We start from the raw sequence: 27,942 nt of genomic DNA, 5'->3' as shown, positions 1-27,942 counted from the left end.
TGTCAACTTTCCCAATAATCAACCCTCTCTTTTTACCTAATCCTGTCCAAAGAAAATCTCACTCTAAGGACAGGTTAATATTACTGAATCCAAGTATCTGCCTTCTCAGCATCAAAATGAGTTTAGAAACTCAAATTTGTTATTACCTAATTGAGAGACCATATGCAGTACTCTGAATGGGTACCTGAACCAATGGGCTCCTTTTCCTAAATAACAGTAACATTTATCAAACTTTTACAATGTGTTACATACTACTCTAGGCACTTAACATATACTTTACATTTAATACCTAATTTAATCCAAGGAATGTGAGGTACCATTATTACCTGCATTTGGCAGTTTAACAAATAGGCATCAAAAGAGTTAACTGCCCACAGTGAAATATCCAAGAAGGGATCAGCCAGGAATTGAACCCAAAGTCCAACACCTAAGCACTCCCTCTTAATAACTGGGGCTATGTCTCTCATGACTAAGTTATAAACGGAAGAGAATGTTACCTTTGGAAAAGATCAAGTAGCAACTCTACCAAAATATTTTAAAATGTTAGCAGCATTATTCACAACAGCAAAAGGTAGAAGCAACCCAAGTATCCACTGACAGATAAATGAACAAAATGTGGTACATCCATACAAATGGAATACTCCACTACTCAGCCTTAAAAAAACAAAGGACATCCTGACACAGGCTACAACATGAATGAACCTAGAGGATATTATGCTAAGTGAAACAAGCCAGTCACAAAAAGACAAATACTATATGGCCCAGCTCTATGAAGGACCTAGAATAGTTAAATTCAGAAACAGAGAGTACAATGGTGATTGCCAGGGGCTGGGGGAAGAAAGGCATAGAGGGTTACTGTTTAATGGGTATAGAGTTTCCCCTTTGTAAGATGAAAGTTCCAGTTTTGGAAATGGATGGTGATGATGGTTTCATAACAGTGTAAATATTCTTTTTTTTTTTTTTTTTAATGTTTTATTTATTTCTAGGAGAGAGAGAGAGAGACAGCGTGAGCAGGGGAGGGTCAGAGAGAGAGGGAGACACAGAATCCGAAGCAGGCTTCAGGCTCTGACCTGGTAGTCAGCACAGAGCCCGACGCGGGGCTCGAACCCACGAACCGCGAGATCATGACCTAAGCGAAAGTCGGACGCTTAACCGACTAAGCCACCCAGGCGCCCCATAACAGTGTAAATATTCTTAATACCAATAAACCAAACACTCAGAAACGGTTACAATGGTAAATTCTGTTATGTGTACTTTATTTACTAAGCAAATTAAAAAATGTGTATTTTACAGTATTTTTTTTTTAATCCACGGGCTACCACCTCTTAAAGTTAATTCAGAAAAGTTTCTACGATATACATTAAAGCAAACATTCACAACATTCCAAACTGTAGTTCCCAGTGTATTCCAAAAACAAATTATACAAGGACCATGGATTTGGTATGGGGTACAAATATCAGGACATTACTTTTATTTTTTCCCCCTTGTGGAACCCAGTCTAAAATATGAGACATACCTAGAAAGTGCTATAACGTATACTCTTCTCCAAGTTCTCAGTAAAATATTTACTTTCATTTAAATGAAAGAGTAAATAATAAAGGAACTAATCAAAATAAGCAATTCCAGAGGAAAATAACAAAAATGATTTTCAAGTGAATTTTGATAACTTGAAAATAACAGAGTCATAAATTGTTATTAAAGTATACAAATTTAACAGGAAGAGCAAACAAACCATTTCATAATTCCTTAAAGAAAAACTGTTGGCAATAAGGCTTACAACCAAGTCTGACCTAGTTACTGCCTTTATTTTTACTGTCACAGGGTTCCTTATAAAAACACCTATTTTCCAAATCTTCCATTCAATTTAAATAGTGTCCCATGCTGGGCATGGATCAAAAATAACCTTTCCTATTCAATCAAGAGCTTGTAAGTTCTATATAAACTGGAACATGATAGGTCACATCACTAAAAATGTAAGTTCTCTTCCTTCTCTCTGATAATGTATCACACCAACACTGGAAACAATCTTAAATACAATATTATATCCCAGTGTATCTCTATGTGCCTGTATTGCTATATTTGCACCAATAAAGTATAAGCAATTAAGGACCGATCAATATTTATATTGTGAGGAACCATTTTCTTGTATCTCACCTGTCTGAACTATAAATTTTAAGCTATTGTGGTTATTAAGTATAGCCCCTTTTCCTTGGACCTTGTATGTAAACAGGTACATCAAAACAAATACATTGTAATAATAAAATCTGGCCAATATATGAGGACATAATATTACCTAAAATGTTAAGCGTATCTGCTAAAGGGCAACACAAGTTCAGTTCATCACACGAGTAAGAAAGACTTACATAATAATTCAAATAATTCAAATAAAAGAAAGATCAACTATAAAGCTTCAAAAAGAAGAGTATGGGCTATTAGATAAACAATATGAAACAAATTTAACTAGTCAAAGGACTACATAAATTCCACTTACTTTCACTAATTCATGATCAGTTCAGAATTTAGTTTTACTTAATTCATAATCAGAAACCAATAAGATCACTTATTTTCTTATACTGTACAAGCCATATACCTGTTCATTTTGATATAATGCAGAATAGAATAATCTATTTAATCACCCATGTTTTTACGGGGATTGAAATTTAAAATCATAGATGACAACGTCAATAATTACAACAAAAAGCTAAAATTTTACTGTGTTACCTATTAACACAAGAATACTCTTCACAGAGACAGACTTCTAAATGGGAGAAGCAGCAAAAAAAAAAACCTTGAATAAACAGGGACGCCTGGGTGGCCCAGTGGGTGGAACATCAGACTTGACTTCGCCTCAAGCCATATTCCCACGGTTGTGGGGTCACACTGGGCATTACACTGAGCATGGAGCCTGCTTAAGATTCTCTCTCCCTCTGACCCTCCCCTGCTCTTGTGTTTTCTTTCTAAACAAACAAAATAACTGAATACACACACACACACACACACACACACACACACACACACACAACAATGAGCATCACTATAGGTCTTACAGAAAGAAATCAGAAGAAGAAAAGCCATTATTTTGAAATAAAATTCTATTAAAGACTTACTACCCACTGTTGGACAGCCTCATTTATTTCCCTGGTAAACTAATTATCACTACAGACTAGAAGACATGTTCATATAGATAAATAGGTGGTTATATGGCAGAAACTAATTGTCTTTGCCACAGAAACTGTATAATCCACAGGGATTCCTGAATGGATTCTACCTGTCCCAAACAGGACCACAAGTTCAGTCAGATGCAGCTGGCTGCTTAATAGCTGAGGTGGGTGAAAAACGAGGTGGATAAATAAGGCCAGTGTATTCCTGCACCACTACCACAATGCCTCACACACTTTTGGCAGCCCATTCCTTGCTTTAAAATCCTTCAAAGATTTTCTACTGTTCTCCAGATAATATTTTAAGTCCTTAATATGAACCAAAGGCCCAAAAATGTTTGTCTCTGCCCTCTATACTACTCGTCATGCCCAAAAGAACTCCTCCTCTAACTTCCCCAACTCCTGCCCATTCTTTAGACCTCAGCTAACAGGTTCTTTGGTTTTCCTTGACCACCTAGTACATACTGGTTAGGCAATGCTGATATGCTCTTGGAGTACTCCATACTTTCCTATGGAGCACTTACTCCAATTAAACATATTTTTTAATTTTTTTTTTTTTTATGTTTTATTTATTTCTAGGAGAGAGAGAGAGAGACAGCATGAGCAGGGGAGGGTCAGAGAGAGAGGGAGTCACAGACTGAAACAGGCTCCAGGCTCTGAGCTGGCAGTCAGCACAGAGCCCGACGCGGGGCTCGAACCCACGAACCGCGAGATCATGACCTAAGCGAAAGTCGGACGCTTAACCGACTAAGCCACCCAGGTGCCCCATATTTTTTAATTTTTTAAAATGTTTTATTTACTTCTGAGAGAGAGCGAGAGAGAGAGCGCGCGCGAGCGAGCAAGCGAGCAGGGGAGGGTCAGAGAGAGGGAGACACAGAACCTGAAACAGGCTCCAGGCTCTGAGCTGGCCGTCAGTGCAGAGCCTGACATGAGATCATGACCTGAGCTGAAGTCGGACGCTTAAGTGACTGAGCCATCCAAGCGCCCCTCCAATGATATTTTTATTTAATCTAATGCTTCCCAACAAAACTAAGTTCCATCGAAAGCAACAACTGTCACGGTCATCCTAAGGAATCAAACCCAGCAGTTGTTTCAAACTTTGTTCTCGGGGCACCTGCGTGGCTCAGTCGGTTAAGCGTCCGACTTCGGCTCAGGTCATGATCTCACGGTTCGTGGGTTTGACCCCCGCGTCGGGCTCTGTGCTGACAGCTAGCTGAGAGTCTGGAGCCTGTCTTCAGATTCTGTGTCTCCCTCTCTCTCTGACCCTCCCCTGCTCATGCTGTGTGTGTCTCTCTCTCTCAAAAACAAATAAAAGGATTTAAAAATTAAAAAACAAAAAACAAAACAAAACTTGTTCAGTTATTAGTAAATAACTTTTGTCCTAGACCTGTGCCTTTATCTGCTCTACTAAGTTGGTTCCTGGTCTTTACCTCGCCCAGCACAACAGAAGGGGAAACAAATGTAATTAAATCACAGTGCTCTCAAAAACCTCAACTTCAAATTCAGACTATGAAAGACAAACTTTCTTACAGATTCGGCTAATCTTGCTTATTTTAAATGTATTGAATTCAAATATTTTTTTTATCTCCCCCTTCATTGTAGGGTTCTCACAAATCAACCACCTATAGAAAAACGGGGTAGTATGAATGGAAAGGTCAAAGAAACACAAATACTAAGCAATTAAAACCAATCTTCATTTTTCACCTATTAGAATGATCAAGATGAAAGTCTGATACTAAAGTCTCCAAAAGTATGAGTAAGATTATCGCCTTTAGACACCTTCAGACATTGGTGGTTAATAAATCAGTGCAACCCCTCAGAAAAATAATTTGGCAATATCGATGAAAAATGTAGACATACAAACCCCTTGACCCTGCAAATTTCATGTCTAGGAATTTACCCTACGGATACATTCTCATAAATGCACACAGAAATCATTAAGGATACTCATGACAACAACAAGAAATGACAAAATAAATCATGGTATATCCATATAATCCAATACTTCTACAACTGTTCAAAAACGAGACAGATTTATATACTGATATGGAAAGATATTTCAACAGACGTCTCAGACATAGTGTTAAGTTATATATATTCACACAAACACGAACACAATAGATAGACCTACTTTGAAGGAAAACCAAGAAATAATTTGGGGAGGCGTGTGGGTCGAGAGTTACCAACAAAGAATTAAGTAATTAAAGGAAAATACATGATTTATATATTAAACAGTTAACTTGAACTACGTGCTGAAAAGGCCTTTTGGGTGGTGTTGATTTGGTGTTCCACCAATATGACTTTGTCCTGTACATGCATTTAACCACGGTCTCTCCTATTTCAATGTTTGGTAAAAACAAACGAGCAAACACACCTCCATCTAGACCCAAGCAAATGGACATCTTTCCCAGTCTAATAGGTTAAAATCAATTCAAGTTCCTGAAATAACTTTAAATTTTTTTATTTTGATATATGCAACAAATGAATTTTTAAAATCTTAAAAAGATCAAACTTCATCCTGAACCATCGGATCACTATAAAAGACACTGTCAACTGGAAGAGTTCTGTTAGAATACACACCATATGGTTTGTTCACCTTATGCTACTATAGTAGGATTGGGACTAAAATTTTTTTGCTCCTTTAAAAATAACATTTTAAAAATAATACTGTGGAATTCCCACAGCCACTGTGGAAAGCAATATGGAGGTTCCTCAAAAAATAAAAAAATAGAATTACCATATTATGTAGTAATTCCACTACTAGGTATTTACCCAAGAAAACAAAAGCACTAATTCCAAAAGACCCATGCACCCCTATGTTTACTGCAGCATTATTTACAATAGCCAAGCTATGGGAGCAACCTAAGTGTTCAATGGTGGATGAATGAATAAAGATGATGGATACACTTTGGAATAAAATCTTGCCATTTGCAACACAGATGGACTCAGAGGGTATAATCCTAAATTAAATAAGTCAGAGAAAGAAAAATACCATATGATTTCGCGCATATATGGAATTTAAGAAACAAAACAAAGAAAAAGAGAGACAAATATAAACTCAAACTCTTAAATACAGAGAACAAACCGGTGACTGCTAGGGGAGAGGAGGGTGGATGGGTAGATGAAATAGATAAAAGGGATTAAGAGTACACTTACTATGATGAGCATGAAGAAATATATATAACTGTTGAATCATTATACTGGAAGCCTAAAATAACGCTGTATGTTAATTATATTTGAATTAAAAAATACATATTGACTATTTTCTTATAACTACGTATTAAAACTTGATATTTTCTATGGTCAATGATTTTATAATTTTATTAACCAAATCTATTTCCTACAAGACCTCTTGTATCTTATTTAGAAAATCTTTTCACAGTGCAAGACTAGAAATAACTATAAACATGTTTTCCTTACAAGATTCCACAGTTGATCTTTTTTTCATTGTAGCTTTAAATTTTATACATGGTATCAAGTACAGATCTAAGAATCAGTTGTTAATATTCCAGCCTTTTCCTCATGAATTTAAAGTGCCTATTTTACCAAATTAGTAATTACCAAATTACTTCATAAAATGGATTTCTTCATAAATCTCTACTCTTCCTTCTATATATATTTTTATTTCTGTATCAACATCATACTCAGAATTCTAACTTCAGTGCCTTTACAGTCTGTGCACAATACATTCATTACTGTTTTCCCTTCAAAGTTGTCAAAATTCACAAAATAAAAATTAAAAATTGCTCTGGCTCCTCCTCTACATTTACTTTTCCCAACTGACCTCTAGATTTAGCTTTAAAAGTCTTGTAAAAGAACACATTTCTAATAAACTGCACTAAATTTACAAATTAATCTGCAGATAATTGGCCTCTTTGTAATAAATTCTTACTTAACAATTTTAAATGCTACTGTGCTGTTTTAAATTTTACAAGCGTGTATTTTAAAACAATAAAAAGTAAAAGCGTTTAGCAGTTATATTAAAATAAGCTTGTTAAAATACTACTACAAGATGCAAACCAGAAAGTAACTTGTAATATCTCAGACAAAAAACATGCTGGTAAAAATACCAGGAAAAAGGATGTGTCCCAATTCCAATATATATATAAAGTCCAATTTTGTAGGGAACTTCTGCTTCTAGGAAGATAAAAGAGCAGATGTAGTTTTCCCTATTTCTCTTACAGAGAAAAACTATAAATCTTGGACATTATAAATAAAACAAACGTAAAGGCAGCAGACAGGCTAGGGACCCTGCAACCCAAAGAACAATAAAAAATGAGCTCTTGGGGTTTTCTTTTTGCCTTTATCTTAGATTGGGAGTTGAAAAAGTCAGCAACCCAGAAATCCTAACGGATGCTGACGTAAAGAGTTCCAACACAAACCTCACTTTATCCAAAGGATCAAGAAAAGGACAGACTAGAAAGATAGAAGACTTTTAGGCAATAATCAATCTACCTCAGCCAAACATGACAGGGGAAAAACAAAAACACAAAACAAAACACAAAACTGTGCCCCACTCACATCCATACCAGCAAAGGCTAAGTCGGAAACCAGGTTGTGATGCAGAGACTAACACCTCTCCAGAGTGGTGTCAGAGAAGGCAAAGTTAGAAAGGCCTGGATTTCCAGCCCTACCCAGCGGTAAGGAGGCACTCCCCCTGAGATGGTGTCACAGAAGGCCAGTGAAGAGTGGGGACTTTCACCATGGCCCAGCAATACTAAGGCCACACATTCTTAACCTCTTACTCTGTTTGGTGTCAGCCAAACTCTCACTGGCACTCAAAGGTAACAAAGAGTACTTCCTTCCCCTGATGGGTTAGTAACATAGAAATCCAGATAAAACAGGATTAAATAAAGTCCAAAGTTTTAAAATATAATACATACAAAAAATTATGAATAAGGGGCACCCAGGTGGCTCCGTCAATTAAAGGTCCAACTCTTGATTTTGACTCAGGTCATGATCTCACACTTGTGAGATCCAGCCCTGTGCTGGGCTCCAAGTTGGGCGTGGAGCCTGCTTGAGATTCTCCCTCTCTCCCTCCACACCTCCCATTTGCGCGCGCACACACACACACACACACACACACACACACACACACGCTCTCAAAAAGAAAATATGAATCAATCAAATATCACTCATTATACCAAGAACCAGAGGGATCTCAAACTGAATGAAAAAGGACAATCAATAGACGCTAACACTACAATGACAGAGGTATGAGAATTATCTGACGAATATTTTAAGGAAGCCATCATAGGAACACTTCAAGTAATGGATGTAAATAAACTGAAAAGATATCATATCAAAATTGGTAGGCTAAAGCTGAGGCAGGGCTGAGAAACGTTAGCACTAAATACATAAATCGGAAAAAATGAACAAGTCCCAAATCAATAATCTAAACTCCCAGGGGCGCCTGGGTGGCTCAGTCGGTTAAGCATCCAACTTTGGCTCAGGTCATGATCTCACGGTTTATGGGTTCGAGCCCCGCGTCGGGCTCTGTGCTGACAGCTCAGAGCCTGGAGCCTGCTTCACATTCTGTGTCTCCTTCTCTCTCTGACCCTCCCCTGTTCACGTTGTCTCTCTCTCTCTCTTTCAGAAATAAATAAAACATTAAAAAAAATAAAATACAATAGACTCCCACGTCAAAAACACAAGAATAGTAAGACCAAAATTAGCCCAAAGAAACAGAATGAGGAGATTAAAAAAGGCAGAAATTAATGAAAATGAAAACAAAAATAGGGGGAAAAAATCAATGAAACAGAGAGCTATTTTCTCCACCAGTTTTACTGAGACTTAATTGACATAATCACTGTACATAAAGTTTAAGGTGTGTAGCGCAATGTTTTGACTTATATTGTGAAATGCATACTACAGTAAGTTTTAATATCCATTATCACATACAGATGCAAAAAAAAAATTTTTTTTCCTTAGGATGAGAACTCTTAGGATTTACTCTTAGTAACTTCGATTTATATAACACAGGAAGGTAAATTATAGTCACCATGTTGTATATTACATCGCTAGTACTTATTTACCTTCTAACTGGAAGTTTGTACCCCTTGATCATCTCCTTACAATACCCCTTCCCACCATTCCCACCTCTGGTAACCATGCAAGGATTGATCTCTTTTTGCAGAGTTTCGGTTTGTTTGTTTATTAACATATAAATAAGATCATACAGTATTTGTCTTTCTCCGACTTATTTCACTTAGCATAATGCCATCCAGGTCCATTCATGTTAATGGTAGCATTTCCTCATTTTTTATGGATGAATAGTATTCCACTGTGTATATATAAAACAATTTCTTTATCTATTCATCTAATGATAAACATTTAGGTAGTTTCTATGTATGGCGATTGTAAGTAATGCTGATATTATTAATATGGGGGTGCAGATATCTTTTCAAGTTGGCGTTTTCATTTCCTTTAGATATATTCCAGAAGTGGAACTGCTGTGTCATATGATAGCTTTATTTTTAATTTTTAAATCCATTTTAATTTCAATTTAAAAATTTTTTGTTTTTAATTTTTTTAATGTTTTATGTATTTCTGCAAGAGAGACAAGAGACAGCGTGAGTAGGGGAGGGTCAGAGAGAGAGGGAGAAACAGAATCTGAAGCAGGCTCCAGGCTCTGAGCTAGTGGTCAGCACAGAGCCCAATGCAGGGCTCGAACCCATGAACCGTGAGATCATGACCCGAGCAGAAGTCAGACACTTAACTGACTGAGCCACTCAGGGACCCCTCAAAAAAATTTTTTTAATATTTATTTTTGAGAAAAAGAGACAGCGTGAGCGGGAGAGGAGCAGAGACACAGAGGGAGACACAGAATCCAAAGCAGGCTCCAGGCTCTGAGCTGTCAGCACAAAGCCCAACACAAGGCTTGAATTCACAAGTAGTGAGATCATGACCTGAGCTGAAATCGGACTCTTAACCAACAGAGCCACCCAGGGAACCCTCCAATTTTAACTTTTTAGTTTATTTTTAATTTCGTAGTAACTGTACCAGATTATAATCCCACCAACAGTGCACAAGGGTTCCCTTTCTCCACATCCTCTCCATCATTTATCTCTTCTCATTTTGATGATGGCCATTCTAACAGGTGGATGATGTTATCTCATTGTGGTTTTGATTTGCATTTTCCTAATGATTAATAATGTTGAGCATCAGAGTTGCTTCTTTGAAAATATGGATTCAACTGATAAACTTCTACCAAGAATGACAAGGGAAAAAAAGGAAAACACAAATTTTCAATACCAGGAATACCTGTATAGAATCTGTGGACATTAAAAGGACAATAAAGATAATAAGGGCATACAATGAACAACCCCGGACACATAAATTAACAACTTAGACAAAATGGACTCTTGTTCCTCAAAAAATACACAAACCACTGCATACTCACCCAATATAATACAGAAAGCCAAAATAGCTCTATAACAATTAATAAAATTGAATATGCAATTTTTAAATTCCCAAAAAAAGAAATCTCCAGATCCAGATGGTTTCTCTGCCAAATAATTCTATCAAACATTTAAAGAAAATTTTTAAAAATTCTACATCTCTTCCAGAAAATAGGGGAACAAATCTCAATTCATTTTATGAAGTCAGTGCCACTCTGATTTCAAAACAAGGCACACAATTGTGCACATGCACACAAAACAAACACACACCCACTACAGACCAACAGTCCTCATAAATACAGATATACAGATGTAAATAACCTTAACAAAATATAAGCAAATAGAATTCAGCTATGTATATTTGTATGTGTGTGTATATATGTATATATGGGTGTGTATGTATGTATATATAAAAAGAATTCACAACCACAAACAAGTGGGATTTATTGTAGGGATACACAGCTGGTTCAAGATTTGAAAACTGATCAGGGCGCCTGGTTGGCTCAGTCAGTTGGGCGTCCAACTTCAGCTGAGGTCATGATCTCACAGCTCATGGGTTCGAGTCCCGCATCAGGCTCTGTGCTGACAGCTCAGAGCCTGGAGCCTGCTTCAGATTCTGTATCTCCCTCTCTGACCCTCCCCTGCTCACACTGTCTCTCTCTTGTCTCTCAGAAATAAGTAAAACATTATAAAAAATTTAAAAAAAGATCTGAAAACTAATCAACATAATACACCATATTAACATGCTAAAGGAAAAAAAATTACAAGATCAATTGATGCAAAAAAGGCTTTTCACAAAGTTCATCAACATTTTAATATCTTTCAAAACCCAGGAATAGAGGAAGTTCCTCAACTTGATACAGAATCTAAAAATAAAACTACGGGGGCGCCTGGGTGGCTCAGTTGGTTAAGCATCTGCCTTCGGCTCAGGATGTGATCTCGCAGCTCATGGGTTCGAGCCCCGCATCGGGCTCTGTGTTGACAGCTCAGAGCCTGGAGCCTGCTTCAGATACTGTATCTCCCTCTCTCTCCGGCCCTCCCCTGCTTATGCTGTCTCTCTCTTTCAAAAATAAATAAGACATTAAAAAATGAAATAAAATAAATAAAACTACAGCTAGCACTGTAATGTAATGGCGAAACACTGCAAAAAAAGACACTAAGGAAAAAGACAAGGATGTCCACTCATCATTCTTATTCAACACAGTGCTTGACATGCTAGCAAGTTCAACAACGTAAGAAAAAGGAAAACCGCAGAGGTCAAAGATGAAAAACTAAAACCATCCCCATCTGCAGACGACATGAATGTCTACACAGAAAATCCCAAAGAAACCTACCAAAAAACTCCTACAACTAATAAGTATGTTCAGCAAGGTCACATAAAATAAAATAAATACTTTTTTAAAAGCTTATTTATTTTTTAGAAAGAGAGAAAGAGCAAACACACAAGTGGGGGAGAGTCAGAGAAAGAGAGTCCCAAGCAGGCTCTGGGCAGTTGGTAAAGAAATGGGAAGGTATGTTATGTTTAGGGACTGGAAGACTCAAAGTAATAAACGTATCTATTCTCCCTACAGTCATATACAACATTAAAGAATCCTTATCAAAATCCCATCAAAATAATTTTTATTGATATAGACAAGAATATTCTAAAGTCTATATAAAAGAACAAAGGAACTAGAATAGCTAAAATAATTTTGAAAAATATAGAAGGAATAACTTTACTCAATTTCAAGATTTATTATAGTTATAATAAGGACTATGTGTGGTATTTATTGGGAGAGGGAAAGACACATGGATCAATAGAATACAGAACCCAGAAAAAGACTCCTACAAATAAATCCAAGTCAATTTTAACAAAGGTGCAGAAGGAATTCAATGAAAAAAAAGTCAGCCTTTGAACAAATTGTACTGGAGATTCTGAATATCCATATGCAAAAACTGAACCTTGACCTAAATTTCACCCCTTATACAAAAATCAACTCCAAAGGCATCATGGACTAAATGTAAAATTATATGAACATTTTAGATATACGTTTTGAAATTATAAAAAAATAGTTCTGCATGGTGTTAACACTGGGGGAAGCTGGCAAAGGCTACACAGGATCTCTCTGTATTATTTCTTACATCTGAATATGAATCTATAATTACCTAAAAACAAACAATATTTTTTTAAATTCACATTAATTCCTCTAGTTTCAAGGCTAACTTCCAAAAGAGGGTAACTGGAAGAAACTTCAGACAGTATTTATGTACATATTTATAGACATTAATAGCAATTTCACTGATTTAACCCCAAAAGGATCTGAAAACCTAAAGTGTTAAAAATTTAAAAAATTACTATGTTAAATCAGACAAGATTAAAATTAAATAAAACAAAACTAATAACATAAAACACTCATGGTCTCTATTAATCTGAGAGCAATTTTCAACCTTTCTGGTCAGGACCCCTTCATACTCTTACAAATTATTGAGGACACCACCAAACAGATTTTGTTTACACAGCGTTCACATAGCTTATACCTACCAATACTTACCTTATTAGAAATTAAAACAGAAGAACTTTAAAATATGTATCAGTTTATTTATACATAAAATATTACAAGTTAATATAACATGTTTAAAAATGTACTTCTAAAACTTAAAGTGAAAAGAGTCCCGTTTTACATTTTCGCAAAGGTCCAGCTCAAGAGAATACAGCTGGATTCTCCTAACTGCTCTCTATTAAATAGACTGTGATAACACAGTTTTCGGTGGAAATAATGAAAAGAAGCGTTCCTCCCACATTATCAGTGGTGAGAGTATTTTAATAGCTATTACAGATAATTGTGGACATTCTTTTTTGAAACTACAACAAAACCCAACAAATTACATAATTTTGTAACATCATGCACTGGTCTTCTGAAAAATACGGATTCAGAGTTACACAGACATTCCAAGTGTTGAAACATTTCATTAGGCAGTATCAAAAGTCACATTTGTAGTTATCATTATTGGTTTCACTGGAAAAGTGTATAAAAGTACCGGGAAGTTGCCAGGCTCAAGGTGACACTTGCAAGTTCCCCAAATATCTTATTCAGAGATATGATTTACTTGTAGAAAACCCTAAAGATTCCATAAAAACAAACCTAATAAATTTAGCGAAATTACAGCATACAAAATCAGCACTCAAAACTCAGTTCTTATAAATTACAATAAACAACCCAAAAAGGAAACTAAAGACAACAATTCCATTTATAATCAGATAAAAACAAGAAAATACTTAGAAATAAATTTAAACAAGCAGGTGTAAGATTCGTACACTGAACACTACAAAATACTGCTGAAAGAAATGAAAGAAGACATAAATAAATTAAAACATATCCCATGTCCATGGGTTGGAATACTTAACATTGTAAAGATAATACTACTCAAAGAGACCTACAGATTAAATGCAAACCGTATTAAACCCCTAATTAAATTTTTGCGGAAATAGACCCATCCTAAAATTCATATAGATTTTCAAGTGATCCCAAAAAACTAAAAGAATCTTAGAAAGTAAGTTAAAACTGGAAAACCCACATCCTGACTGAAAAACTCACTAGAAAGCTACAGAAATTGGAACAGTATGGTATTAGGCATAAGGACAGGCATAGAGATGAATGGAACAAAATACTAGCCCAGAATAAATCCTTACATAGTGAGTCATCACTAGTCATTATGGAAATACAAATTAAAACCACAAGCAGATACCACTCCACGTTCATTAGGATTATTTTAAAAAAACAAAACCAAAAAACAACTAAATAAACACAAAAAATAACAAGCACTGGCAAAGATGTGCAGAAATTAGAACCATGGTACACACAGCAAGTGGAAACGTAAAATGGTGCAACCACCATGGAAAACAGCATAGTGGTTCCTCAAACAATTAAACATAGAATTATCATTATGACCTAACAATAACACTTCTGGGTACATACTAAAAAGAAATGAAGTAATTCAAACAGATATTTGTACACTCATGTTCACAACAGCATTATACACAATAGCCGCCAGGTGGGAGCCACTCTAGTGTCATCAATAGCTGAACAAATAAAATACGGTATATACATACAACGGAATACTATTCAACCTGAAACAGTTTAGAAATTATGACATATGCTACAACATGGATGAACCATGAGGTTATGCTAAGTTAAATAAGCCACACACACACACACACACACACACACACACACACTCAATGATTTCATTTATATGAGGAGCCTACAATAGCCAAATTTATAGACAGTATAGAAGGGTGGTTGCCAGGGGCTGCAAGAGGAGAGAACAGGGAGTTATTTTTTAAATGGTTTGGAGTTTAAGTTTGGGAAAATGAAAAAAGGTCTGGGATGGATGGTGATGCCAGCTGCAAAACAATGTGAAAGTACATAATGCCACTGAACTGCACATTTAAAAAAATGGTTAAAATGGTAAATGTATATTATGCATTGACTACCACAAAAAGACCAAGAAAAAACATTAAGATATTAAATTCTGGGGTGCCTGGGTGGCTCTGTCGGTTAAGCATCCAACTTCGGCTCAGATCATGATCTTGTGGTTTGTGAGTTAGAGCCCCGCACCGGGCTATGTGCTGACAGCTCAGAGCCTGGAGCCTGCTTCAGATTCTATGTCTCCTGCTCTGTGTGTCCCTTCCCCACTCAGGTTCTGTGTCTCTCTCAAAAATAAAATAAACATTAAAAAAATTTTTTTAAACATTAAATTTTGTTACATATACTTTACCACAATAAAGAAATGTGCACGTGTGTGCATACACACAGAGTATTACTAATGTGTGCTGCTTTGCTAAGCAGTCAGGAATGTGATATATTTTTTAGCTGTGAATGTGATGTGAAAAGTACAATTAATGTTAATAGAGTGGTCCCTTTGCCTTGATTAATATTTAGGCACTACCCCTTTTCACTCACACCTGCTTTTTACACTATCACAGCAAATGCCAACACAGCCAAAAGAGGGAATATATCTTAGAAGTATTATGAAAGTAACTTTTATCTTGTAGACTCATACATTCCCTAAAAACGGTCTTGGTGATCCACTGACCACACTTTAAGAACCACTACTCTAAGAACTGACAAATATGGGGAAAGCAGCACAGTATGACAGACTGAAAATGCTGGAAATTTTCCAAGTCTTTCTCAGTAAGAGTTCATAACTGGAACTCATTATTTGTATTAAAATATTGGAAGTTCCTAAATCAGGCACTATCTTCAAAAGAAACTGTTTAAAAGCAAAACACTCTTTAATAGTCCTTCCGAGCTCTAAAAATCTCAGATTCTACATACTTTCCGACATTCATTAACTCATCACGTACTTACTGACTACTTCACGCTAGATTCTGAGGCAACAAAGAAATAGGCTCAGTCCTCTAGTAATAGGAAACTCAATACAGAACCATTAAAATACAGTACAGTAAGTACTATAAGAAAAGCAGTAGCAAGCACTTGATGTCAGAGTTAGGAGACCCAACAAATTTGAAGAGAAGTCCATTGAAATGGGAGTCTGGAGAACAGTAAGAAAAAGAATGAAGATAAATGAACAGAACCTAAGGGTTTTGTGGCACACCATCAATACAACAAACATTCACATTACAGTAATCCCAGAAAAAGAGAGGAGGGTACATAATGAATATCTGAAGAAACAAAAATGCCCCCAAATCTAGGAAAGACATGAGTCTACAAATCCAAGGATCTCAACGATCTTTAAGTAGGATAAACTCAAAGAGATCCACACTGAGACACATAATCAAACTTTAAGACAAAGAATTTTGAAAACAGCAAGAAATGACTCACTTTCATGTACAAAGAAGACTCTATAAGACTGAGTAATAAGGAAAGCCAATTTATCAGAAACTACGGAGGCCAAAAGATGCCATGTTAAAAAAAATGCTGAAAATATGGCAAAAGTATCTTTCAGTACTAAAGGAGAAAATAAGACATATTAACCTAAACAAAAGCTGAAGGATTTTGTCGCTGGTACATCAGTCCCACAAGAAATGCTAAAGAGACTACTGCATGCTGAAATGAAAGGATGTTAGAGAGTAACTAGAAGCCATATAAATAAAGATGATCAGTAAAGGTTAACTACATAATTAAATATAAAAGCCAGTATTAATTTATGTTTTGATCTGTAACCCTCTTTTTGTTTCCTATATGACTTAAACAAATACATAAAACAGTAATTAAGTCTTTTGATGGGCACACAACTTATAAGATGTAACTTGTGACAGTAATAACATAAAAGGAGAAGAGAGTTATATAGGAACAGTTTTTGTATGCTATTGAAGAAAAGTTGGTAATAATTCAAACTAGACTATTATAAATTTAGGATATTAACTGGAATTTTTATTCCCAAAAAACCTCACCCCCAATAAAGGATTAGGGACTACAGATGTATAATTAACTCTTCCTGGAGACTAGGGGAAGCTGCAGAGAGGAGCAGACACCAGAGCCTGGAGGCTAGGAGACAGGGCAGAATAAAAGCACAAAGACACATAAAGATGCAAGATGTTTATAGCTTTTTTTTTTTTTGAGGAGAAATTACATAACAAAATTAACCATGTTAAAGTGTCTAATTCAGCAGCAGTTAGTGCACTCATCAAGTTCCACAACCATCACCTATACAGTATTTAGTTCCAAAACATTTCTGTCATGCCCCCAGACGACCTCATACACATTAAACAGTCATCCGTTCTCCATTCCTCCCCTGCCAACCAGGTCAGCTGTCTCCATTCAGCTCCTGACAACCACTTTCTATCTCTGTGGATTTAACCACTCAGGATATTTCATATGAATAGAATCATAAAATGTTACCCTTTGTGTCTGGTTTCTTTCACTTCACATGTTTTTGCAGTTCATTCACATTATGGCAGAATTAGCTTTTCATTCCTTTTACTTAATTGCTGAATATTATTCTATTGCATGAATTTCATTTCACCACATAAATTGATTCATCCATTGACAGACATTCAGGCTGTTCCACCTTTAGGTTACTGTGAATAGCACTCCTATAAGCATTCTCGTAAAATACTATGTTTGAATCCTTGAATATTTCAACTCTTTTGAACATACACTTACAAGTGGAATTACTGGATCATATGGTAATTAATTCTATGTTAACATTAGTAAGGAAGACAAGTGAATGGTTGAAGAGGCTAAATACAAAGAAATCAGATGGGAGGCTTCTGCAAAGGTGTTAGCAGAGAATGCTAAAATAGCAACAAAATAGCTGAAGGTGAGGCATGTATGGCCAGGGGCCAATCCAAAGGTAGTAAAGTTCTGAGCTTAGGCAACTGGTGGCCGGTAATGTCTTTCCCTGGGACAGGAAAGCCAAAAAGAGCAACAGTAGGATGAGAGTGGGGAAAGATGACATAAAGGGTTGCTTTGTGCAAGGTGAGTTTGTAGTGCTCAAGAAATACTATTCAGTAACACTGAAACAGGAGCTAAAAAAAAGGGATCACTGAGTCATCAGCATATTGATGGTAGAAAAATACACTTAACATCTCAAGCACCAAATCAGAAACACATAAAATGAAATTATTTTTAGTCATTAAGAATTTTCTATGTGCTATAACTATGTTCTAGTTATAGCACATCAACTGCTTTTTTTAAAATTCTCAAACAGTGACTTACTTGGATTAAATCCACAATTAATATAGTTGACAGTATTACTAACTAAATCGTAGTAAATCCAGATAAAGTTGCCATATTACTGAGGGTTCTCCAGAGAAACGTAACCAACAAAATGTGTGTGTATATACATATAAAGAGATTCTAATATTAAAAGGCAGTAGTTTATAAGATTATGGAAGCTGACAAGTCCCAAGACCTGTAGTCAGGAAGCTGGAGACCCATGAGAGCTGAAGGTGTGGTTCAGGCCTGAAAGCAGCTCCAGACGCAGAAAGAGTCCAGTCCGTGTTTCAGTGTGAGTCCAAAGGCAAGGAAGAATGGTCAGGCAGGACGAGTTCTCTCTTACTCACAGGATGGTCAGCATTTTTGTTCTATTCAGGCCTCCAACTGATGGAGGTCAACTCACATTGAAGGAGGGCAATCTGCTTTACTCAGTCTACACATTCAAATGTTCAATTTCCAGAAATTACTTCACAAACATACTGTAAGACCCATATCTAGCTGCCTCAAGGCCCAGTCAGCGTGACACATAAAATTAATCATCATTAAGTGTTGTTCAAGACAATATAATTCATGATACTCTGCTAAGAAAACTGAATTTTCTGATCAGCAAAAATAAAGTCCTTGACTACCTAAATAAATTTCCTTTATTTTAAATTTTTTTAAAATGTTTTATTTATTTCTAGGAGAGAGAGAAAGAGAGAGAGACAGCGTGAGCAGGGGAGGGTCAGAGAGAGAGGGAGTCACAGACTCTGAAATAGGCTCCAGGCTCTGAGCTGGCAGTCAGCACAAAGCCCGACACGGGGCTCGAACCCACAAACCGCGAGATCATGACCTAAGCGAAAGTCGGACGCTTAACCGACTAAGCCACCCAGGTGCCCCTAAGTTTATTTGTTTTTGAGAGAGAGAGAGAGAGAGAATGATCTGGGGAAGGGCAGAAAGAGAGGGGAACAGAGGATCCGAAGCAGGGTCTGTGCCGACAGCAGAAAGCTCAAACTCACAAACCATGAGACCATGACTTGAGCCGAAGTCGGACGCATAACCGACTGAGCCACCCNCGGGCTCTGTGCTGACTGCCAGCTCAGAGCCTGGAGCCTGTTTCAGAGTCTGTGACTCCCTCTCTCTCTGACCCTCCTCTGCTCATGCTGTCTCTCTCTCTCCTAGAAATAAATAAAACATTAAAAAATTAAAAAAAATAATATATAAAACAGAATACAGGACATAATACGATTTGTGCCAATACTATTGAACCAAAGACTGCTGGAGAGATCAGGATTTTAAGCCACACTCCTGAAGGAGAATGATGTTCCTTGACCTAGACCAAAGCATGCCATCACAAAAATCAACCAAGGCAAGCCATTTTCTCAATTCACAAAAAATATTTTTTCAGTTTTAAGTCTTTTTGCAAAATGTAGCTTAATCCTTTGACACATCCTTCTATTAGTCTGTACTAGAATTAAACAAGATACAATTAGCATGAAGTTATTTTAAGTGTGCATTGCACAACAGTCTTCATAAACCCTTATAAAATATCAAGAACTGATATTTAAACAAATTTAAAAACCACTTATTTAAAGAATTATAATAAATACATTTAGAGTAAGATTGCATGGTTCTCGGCTTAAGATGATTTGCCATTAAAAAGGTGTGAATTCGGCAAAAAAAATAAATAAATAAATAAATAAATAGGTGTGAATTCTCTTTAAGCGAATGTATAAACTGAAATGTAGCTCCAAAAACACTAAAATGTTTTTTTCCCCTGTAAATGACAAGTTGATTCTAGAGTTAAAAGACCAATCTGCAGGGGGCAGAGTAGGAAGAAGTGGGATGGGGAAATGTCCTAGCAGATATGAAAACAGAGAGCAGTATAGTGGTACATAGGTAGACACATAAATGAAACAGAATGACAGTCTAGAAATATACCAAATACACATAAAAACTTAATTTATGATAAAAGACATATCAAACAGATAGGGATAAAAATGAACTTAAAAAAATGGTGCAATACACTGATGCCTAACCATTTCTATCATGGTCTCTTAAGTCAGCAGAAACCACTAAGAAAAAAACTAGAATATTTAGTAACATAAATTAATCTTTAAAATATATTAAACTTAAAAAACAGACCCATCCTAAATGTTCATCAATAAAGAAACAGTTATAAGTTTTGGTGCATCCAAAAAAACAGAATACAACACAGTAATTTCCTTTAATGAGGCAACACCATTTTTACAAATATGCAACAATCTGAAAAATATATTAAAAGGGAAAAAAAGCAAAGCAAAGTCTCTATGTTGGTCTATGTAATACTCTATCATTTGTCTAAACAAGAAAGAAAAAATTATATATGACTGTATATACATAGAAAATTCTGGAAAAATATATAAATTGTTAAATTGATTCCAGGTAGGGAAAATCTGTGGGTAACAGAGAAGAATAACGGGAAGGAGTCTTACTCCTCTTGATAACCTTTTTTCCCTTTTCAATTTTACATTATGTGCATGTTATTACTAAGATATATCTGTGTATTTTTTAATACACCAGCAAAGTCCAAGCATCTAACGTAAGCACAGTAAAGCTTTTACTTAATTTCTCAGTTATTAAAGAAGGGACTGAGAAAAAACTGTGAAAGAAAATTATAGGTACCTGACAGCAGCCAAGAGTTATGCTACAGAACCCAAAATGACCAAAAGACTTAGATGACAGCAAGGTAACTAAAAAGTTCATCATTATAATCCTCTTAATGCATTTATAAGCATAAAAATTTTTAAATATCTGAGGGGCGCATGGGTGGCTCAGTCAGTTAAGTGTCCAACTCTTGATTTCATCTCAGGTCATGATCTCACAGTCTGTGAGATCAAGCAGCGAATCCTGCTCCACACTGAGCATGGAGCCTGCTTGACATTCTCTCTCTCTCAAAATAAACACTAAAAAATATATATCTTAGGGGTGCCCTGGTGGCTCAGTTGGTTACTTCAGCTCAAGTCATGATCTCAATGTTCACACGTCCAAGCCTGGTGTAGCACTCTGTGCTGACAGCTCAGTCTGGAGCCTCCTTCGGATTCTGTGTCTCCCCCTCTCTTTGTCCCTTCCCTAGTCATGCTTTCTCTCTCTCTCTCCAAAATAAAAACATAAATATATACATATGTATGTGTGTATATATATATCTTAAATCAAAGTTCTTTGTAAACATAAAACATTAAAAATTTACAATTTTTAATTACATAAATGGTAATTTATGTTACAATGTCGACTTGTTACAATGTCGAATAACATTTGTTCTACATGAAACCACAAATAATTAAAGCAACAGTTAAAATTGTCCATATATTTTGTATATTTCCTACTACATTCTACTCATATTTCAAATCTCAAGTCAAAGAAACTTTCCCTGACTGCCTAGATTAGTTTCCCAGTTACAGTTTTTCTTTGTATCACAGTGGAGTTACTAATTTAGTAGAGTCCATTTCCCTGACTGATATGTAAGCTCCATGAAGAGAGCGATGTGTCTCTTACCTGCTGTACCCTCCTTATTTGGCAACAGAGCAGAAGCTCCCTTAAAAGGTATTTAGGAAATAAGGGAAACCAACCAAATTAACTTAATGACAATTTCAAATGAAAAATCATTTTATCCAAAAGCACGACAGAAAACTATGGATTACATTTTATTTGCTTAATCTAGAAGCACACCTTTATTTTTATTAGAAACTTAAAGGTAATTTGCTTAAACAAAATTTTGCCACAGCAAAAATACCAAATGAACAATTTCTTTAAAAAGCTATGTCACAGGAAAAAGAACCTAAAAAAATTAAGACAAAGGAAAATTTCATAAATTCAGTTAAAGTTTACACTGAGTAGTACAGGAATTAATATTTTGGAAGGAACATGTCTGCTTAAGGCAAAGCAATGTGTCCTAGCCTCTTGATCCAACTACCAATTTACGGGACTATTCTCCGTATATGTCTGTGGATCTCTGGGGGTCCTCAAGACGTTTTCATAGAGTCTATTAAGTCAGAACTATTTTCTCAATAATGCCAAGACATTATTTACCCTTTTTCTTCTTTGACATTGTTTGCCTTTTTCAGCCTAGTTCTCTCACATGTGTAGTGTATTCCAGATCATGTGATATACCATATGGCAAGACTAAATGCAAAGGCAGACATGAGGATCCAGCTGATTTCAATTAAGACAGATATAAAGATATGCAAAAATGTAAATCATTCCAATCCCTAATATTTGTAGGATATCGTTATCTTTTACTAAATGTTATTTTATTTTACATTAACATGAAATCAATTTGGGACTCCTAGGTGGCTCAGTTGGTTAACTGTCCAACTCAGTTGGTTAAGTGTCCAATTTCAGCTCAGGTCACCATCTCGCAGCTTGTGAGTTGGAGCCCCATGTTGGATTCTGTGCTGACAGCTCAGAGCCTGGAGCCTGCTTCAGATTCTGTGTTTCCCTCTCTCTCTGCCCTTCCCCTCCTCCTCTCTCAAAAATAAACAAACATTTTAAAAAAATGTAAAAATGGGCAAAGATCTGAGCAAATATTTCTCCAAAGAGAACATATAAATAGCCATAAGCACATGTAAATACGCTCAATATCCTTAGCCATCAGGGAAATGCATATGAAAACCACAATCATACACCACTTTACACCCAATAGGTTGGCTATAAAAAAGACAGGTAATACAAGTGTTCACAGAGATGTAGAAAAGTTGGATCCCCATACCCTTCTGGTAGGAGTGTATGAAGCAGTCACTGTGGAAAAGACTGGTAGTTCCTCAGAAGGTTAAACAGAATTTCTGTATGACCTAGCAATTATACCCCTAGGTATGTACTGAAAAATATGAAAACACATCCACACAAAAATCTGTCTGCAAATGTTCACAGCAATATTACTCATGATAGCAAAAAGTGGAAATAACCAAAATGTCTTATCAACTGATGAATGGGTAAATCCACATAATGGATTATTATTTGGCCATAAAAAAGAATGAAAAATGCTACAACATGGATGAGCCTGTAAAACAATCAAAGGAAATCAATCACAAAAGATGACATGTTGTACACTTCCATTAAGCGAAATACTAACAGGCAAATCTATAGAGACAAAATAAATTAATGGTTGCAGGAGGCTGGGGAAAGTAGAGGGTTGGAGTATAAAGGCTAAAAGGCATAGAGTTTCTTTTTAGGTGATGAAAATGTTCTAAAATTGATTGTGGTGGTGGTCTCACAACTTTATGATACACTAAGAACCACTGAACTGTACACTTTAAATGAATGAATTGTATGACATGTCAATTATATCTCAATAAAGCTGTTACAAAACAAAATCCTCACATTTTTTGGTTACACTCTATCACATTTCTCAGGAAAAACATGGCTACTTTATAGTCTTCATAAAAGCCTTGGGATATATACTTTCAAACAGAAATTCTTTTTAGCCCCACCCCTGAAATTCTTTCTTTAAAAGAGGTAAAAATAAGGAAGGCAGAACAAGAAAGGAAATCTTCATAACTGAATAATTACCATGTGTGACATTACCATTTTACCTGATTCTTATATTTTGAAAAGTAATTTTTCCTACTAATGTTACATCTGTCTTCTTTAAACACTTCAAGAAACTAAAAAATGCCAAGCATAATACAAAATGTTCTGTTTTTATTTATTGACTTCTTTACTTCAAATTTGGCCAATTCCTTTGATAAATATTTATTTTGTAGAGATTATGTGAGGATTCAAGATATTACAGTAAGATGGCTAAAACAACGCTGACATTCAGTCAATGATTCTTATTATCATTATGCTACAGGCCATGGAGGATGCTAAAGTTGACAAGGAGGGGGGCTGACATGGCTCAGTCAGTCAAGAGTCCGACTTCGGTTCAGGTCTTGATTTCCCACTTCATGAGTTTGAGCCCTCCTTCGAGCCTGGGGAAGGAAGGTTTCGAAATCTTTCTCTCTCTGCCCCTCCCCGACTTGCACACAGGCACACGTGCTCTCTCTCTCAAAAATAAACACTAAAAAAAAAAAAGTTGATGGCAAAACACTGCAAAGCTGGAGGAACATAAAGGCTCTGCCTTACAAAGGTACAGTCAGCTCAAGGAAAGGAAACTTTTGGCAGATAATCCAAGACCAAACAAAACTGTAGCTGCAGCAGCATGATCACCACCACTACTACCACCATTACTGCCATCACCATCATCACCCAACACCACTCTCCTCCTACAGTTATCTATTTATAGGCCTTTAATTTTTTTCTAATTATGAAGCATTTAAACATATGGAAACAACCCCAAATCATTTTCCCACATGTATCAAATGTTTAAAAAAATATATTTAGTATAAGATAGCACAGATCCATTTTCACTTCCTCTCTCCCTTACGGTAACCACTATCTTGCAATGTGATGTTAATCATTACTATGCATGTTTTTCTAACTGTAACAACAAGTATCTGTGAATGAAGCAGAGAATTACTTTTGCATATTTTCAAACTTTACCAAATGGGATATTGGTCTGCACCTTCTTTCTTGGCTCAACAATTTGCTTGTCTGTTGTTTTTTCATTCAATGATGTTGTTTCATGGAGCTCTAGTCCATTCATGAAAACTGCTGGTCGGTATTATATCCCGTGAATATTTCAGTATTATTTGTCCATACTCTAATGAGATGTTTCAGCTGTTTGTTACTAAGAAGCTACAATAAACATAATTCCTTGAGCACAGGCATTAGTTTCTAAAATACATTCCTAGAAGGAGAACTGCTGGTCAAAGAATAATATACCTTCAACCTCATTAGGAAGCCATGGAGTTTATCTCCTTTTTATACTTCAACCAGCAATGTAGGAGAGTTCCTGTTCCTCGTCATCTTCACCAATTCTTGCAAACTGAAGGGTATAAAGTGGTACCTCATTGGTTTATTCTTTCCTGATGAGTAAGATTAAGTATTATTTATTGGCCTTTCAGGTTTCCAGTCATGTGAACACATTTAGTAGTACTGCCATTTTTCTACTGATTTTTGGTAGTTCTTAAGATAGTCTGGGTACCAATCCTTTATTGGTTATATGTGTTTCTAATACTCTCCTCTAACCCCCAAAAAAGCATAAGCCTTTTTGCTTATTTTGAAATCTAGTAAAGTACAGGAACAAAGACAACTACTTTCTTCTCACAGTTCAGCTATTTTCCAGACCTTTACGTCTATGTTTCTCAAACCTTTCTGGCCACTCACAGAAGGTGAATTCCTCCCTGAGTGCCAATACATACACACCACATGAACTGAAAAACCTGGCCCTAAGGTCCATTTCTCCTAAGAGAGTTACCACAAGCAAATACACAAGAAAAGGACAGCTCGTTTCCATGCTCTATAGCCAATGCCACATTCTGGCTCTCATATTAATACATCACATCGTACAGCTTTCATATGGGTCGGTAAACAAACATCCATTTTGATTAATAAAGGCTGTTAGAATCCCTAATTAATAAATAACCATCATATCGATGCACAAGAATGTCTGAAGCAATAACGAAAAGTGCACAGTTCTTTCTACGCAATGAATTAAGAATTACGGTGCAAACCCAGACTCTAAACAAATGAATTTTTTTATTCTTAGTGTCACTAACATACAATCAGTTCTTACAGATAAAGTTGCTCTGCAGAAGTGAAATGACTCTGAAATATTTCAGCGAGAGCAGATTACTGCTCAAAAAAGTTAACTTAATTTACAGGACTCCTGTTTTGCAAAACAAACACGTTGCCCTAAATGTACAGAATCATAGAGCAAGAAGACTTCAGGTCACGCAATGTAACTCCCTTATTTTCAGGTGAGGCAACCGCAAAATAGAAATTAATAAATTCGCCGAATGCTAGTCCTCTAAAATCTACAAATTCAGGGTTCCTTCACTGCATCAGGCATGGAGGAAATTTTAGATTCCCCAATTCTAACATTCTGACTCCTCTATTAATTTTTCAAGATTGAGCTGATGTGTCAGAGAAATGATGGAATTAACTCCCATCCGCACACCAATCTTTTCCTTTCCACTCCACCTTTTTTCACCCTTACTCTCCATTACAACCTACAGAATGAAAAAAAAACATCTGACTGCCTGAATGTCTGGCCCCAATTAGAGGCAAGGTCCTGAGCTCCTGGTTACTGCGTGTGTTAAATCAGAAGGGGTTCTGTTTCGTTCTGTTTTAATCCTTCATTCCTTATGCAACAATACCTACTAACCGTAGATTCTGCGCGAAGCGCAGCGCACGCCTAGCCGGCGGACGCCAGGAAGCCCGGCACGCAGGGCAGGGCGGTGCCGGGCGGCGGGGAGCTGGGGTCGCCGGGGAAGCGGGGCTCGCGGGGAGGGAGTCCCGGCGGCACCAGGGAACAGGCCGGGTGGCGAGACGACTCACCTTTACGCAGCTCCCGCTCCCACACGGTGACGATGGGCCGGGAGTGCTTGCGGTGGTGGATGAGCCACAGGGACAAGGTCTGCACGCTCTGCTGCGAGTTGCTCAACTCCGACAGCTTCTTCTCCAGCGCCGCCTCAGAGAAGGCTGACATCCCTCCGACACCGCGTTCACGCCGTCCCACGCGGTGGGGCTGAGGGGAGGAGAGTTTCGCCGCCCGCACCGCGGCCTCGCCCCCTCACCCCACCCTTCCCCACGCCCTCACCACTGCTGCCGCCACATCCAAGACCGGCCGCAGACCAGCAAGATGGCGCCCGGCCGGCAGTGACGTCACGGCCGATCTACGCCCCGCCCTCGGAAGAGGCGAGGCCGAGCGGCCGGACCTCTGAGCGGAAGGGCGGGGCCAAAACTGGCGCAAGGGAGGCACGTGGGCACGTGCGCTTGGGCCAGGTCCTGGGAAGGAGTGGGGTTTACCCTGTGTGGAACCCTACTAGGGTAAAAGTTTCTGCCAAGAAAGGAATGATTAAAAATCTCTACATAGGCGTGTGAGTTGGTACAGCCAATTTGGAAGACTATTTGGCGTGATAAATTATATTTTAAAATTACAACTTACATGTGACCTTCCACTTTCACTAATTGCCATCAGTGCTAGGGAAATCGCATGCTTGCCCAAGGACCTGTATGCTAGGTTTTTTTTGTCTGGCTCACTAACCCTAAAGAGATGATATATTCACAACAGTTAAATGGCTAAATATTGTAATACTGCATATTACAGAGTACATTCAGCAGTTCAAAAGATTAATAAATCCAGTGTTGGATCAGAAAGGTTTTTTTTTAAGTTCAAGAGGGAAAAATACAGTATAACATTTGTTTTTTTTAATATGAAAGTGTATACTTTATATGAATTCATAAGTATTTAACTGGTTTTTTTTAATTTTTAATGTTTATTTATTTTTGAAAGAGAGATAGAGCATGAGCAGGGGAGGGACAGAGAGAGAAGGAGACACAGAGTCTGAAGCAGGCTCCAGGATGTCAGCACAGAGCCCGATGCGGGGCTCGAATCCACAAACCGTGAGATCATGACCTGAGCTGAAGTTGGCTGCTTAACCGACTGAGCCACCCAGGTGCCATATTCATAAGTATTTAAATGCATGGCAAAAAGTCTGGAAGAATACACACTACTGTAACAGTGGTGTCAGAGAGAGGATCAGAATCAGAGCCCTTAAGCTATGTCTCTATTGTTTTCATTTTTTTACAAGAATGGCTTCACATATTCCTTATATAATTAAAAATTAATTTCAGAAATCCCATAATTAATCTAGCATT

General features: G+C 37.0%; 1 protein-coding gene across 1 annotated transcript in view; it reads right to left on the bottom strand.

Moving 5' to 3' along the window:
• The window catches only part of RPRD1A (regulation of nuclear pre-mRNA domain containing 1A), a 72,688-nt gene extending 45,579 nt beyond the window's left edge, over window positions 1–27,109 (bottom strand). Inside the window, exon 1 of the mRNA XM_039238887.1 lies at window positions 26,620–27,109. Coding sequence (XP_039094818.1) covers window positions 26,620–26,770 — 151 coding nt within the window. The 5' untranslated portion in view covers window positions 26,771–27,109. The remainder of the gene's footprint in view (window positions 1–26,619) is intronic.
• Window positions 27,110–27,942: the final 833 nt, after the last annotated feature.

This window comes from Hyaena hyaena, unplaced genomic scaffold (genome assembly GCF_003009895.1).
Source record: "Hyaena hyaena isolate Hyena2069 unplaced genomic scaffold, ASM300989v1 scaffold_150, whole genome shotgun sequence".
Lineage (NCBI taxonomy): Eukaryota > Metazoa > Chordata > Mammalia > Carnivora > Hyaenidae > Hyaena > Hyaena hyaena.
The sequence above is the reverse complement of the archived record's forward strand: the minus strand, read 5'-3'. Positions and strand labels throughout refer to the sequence as shown.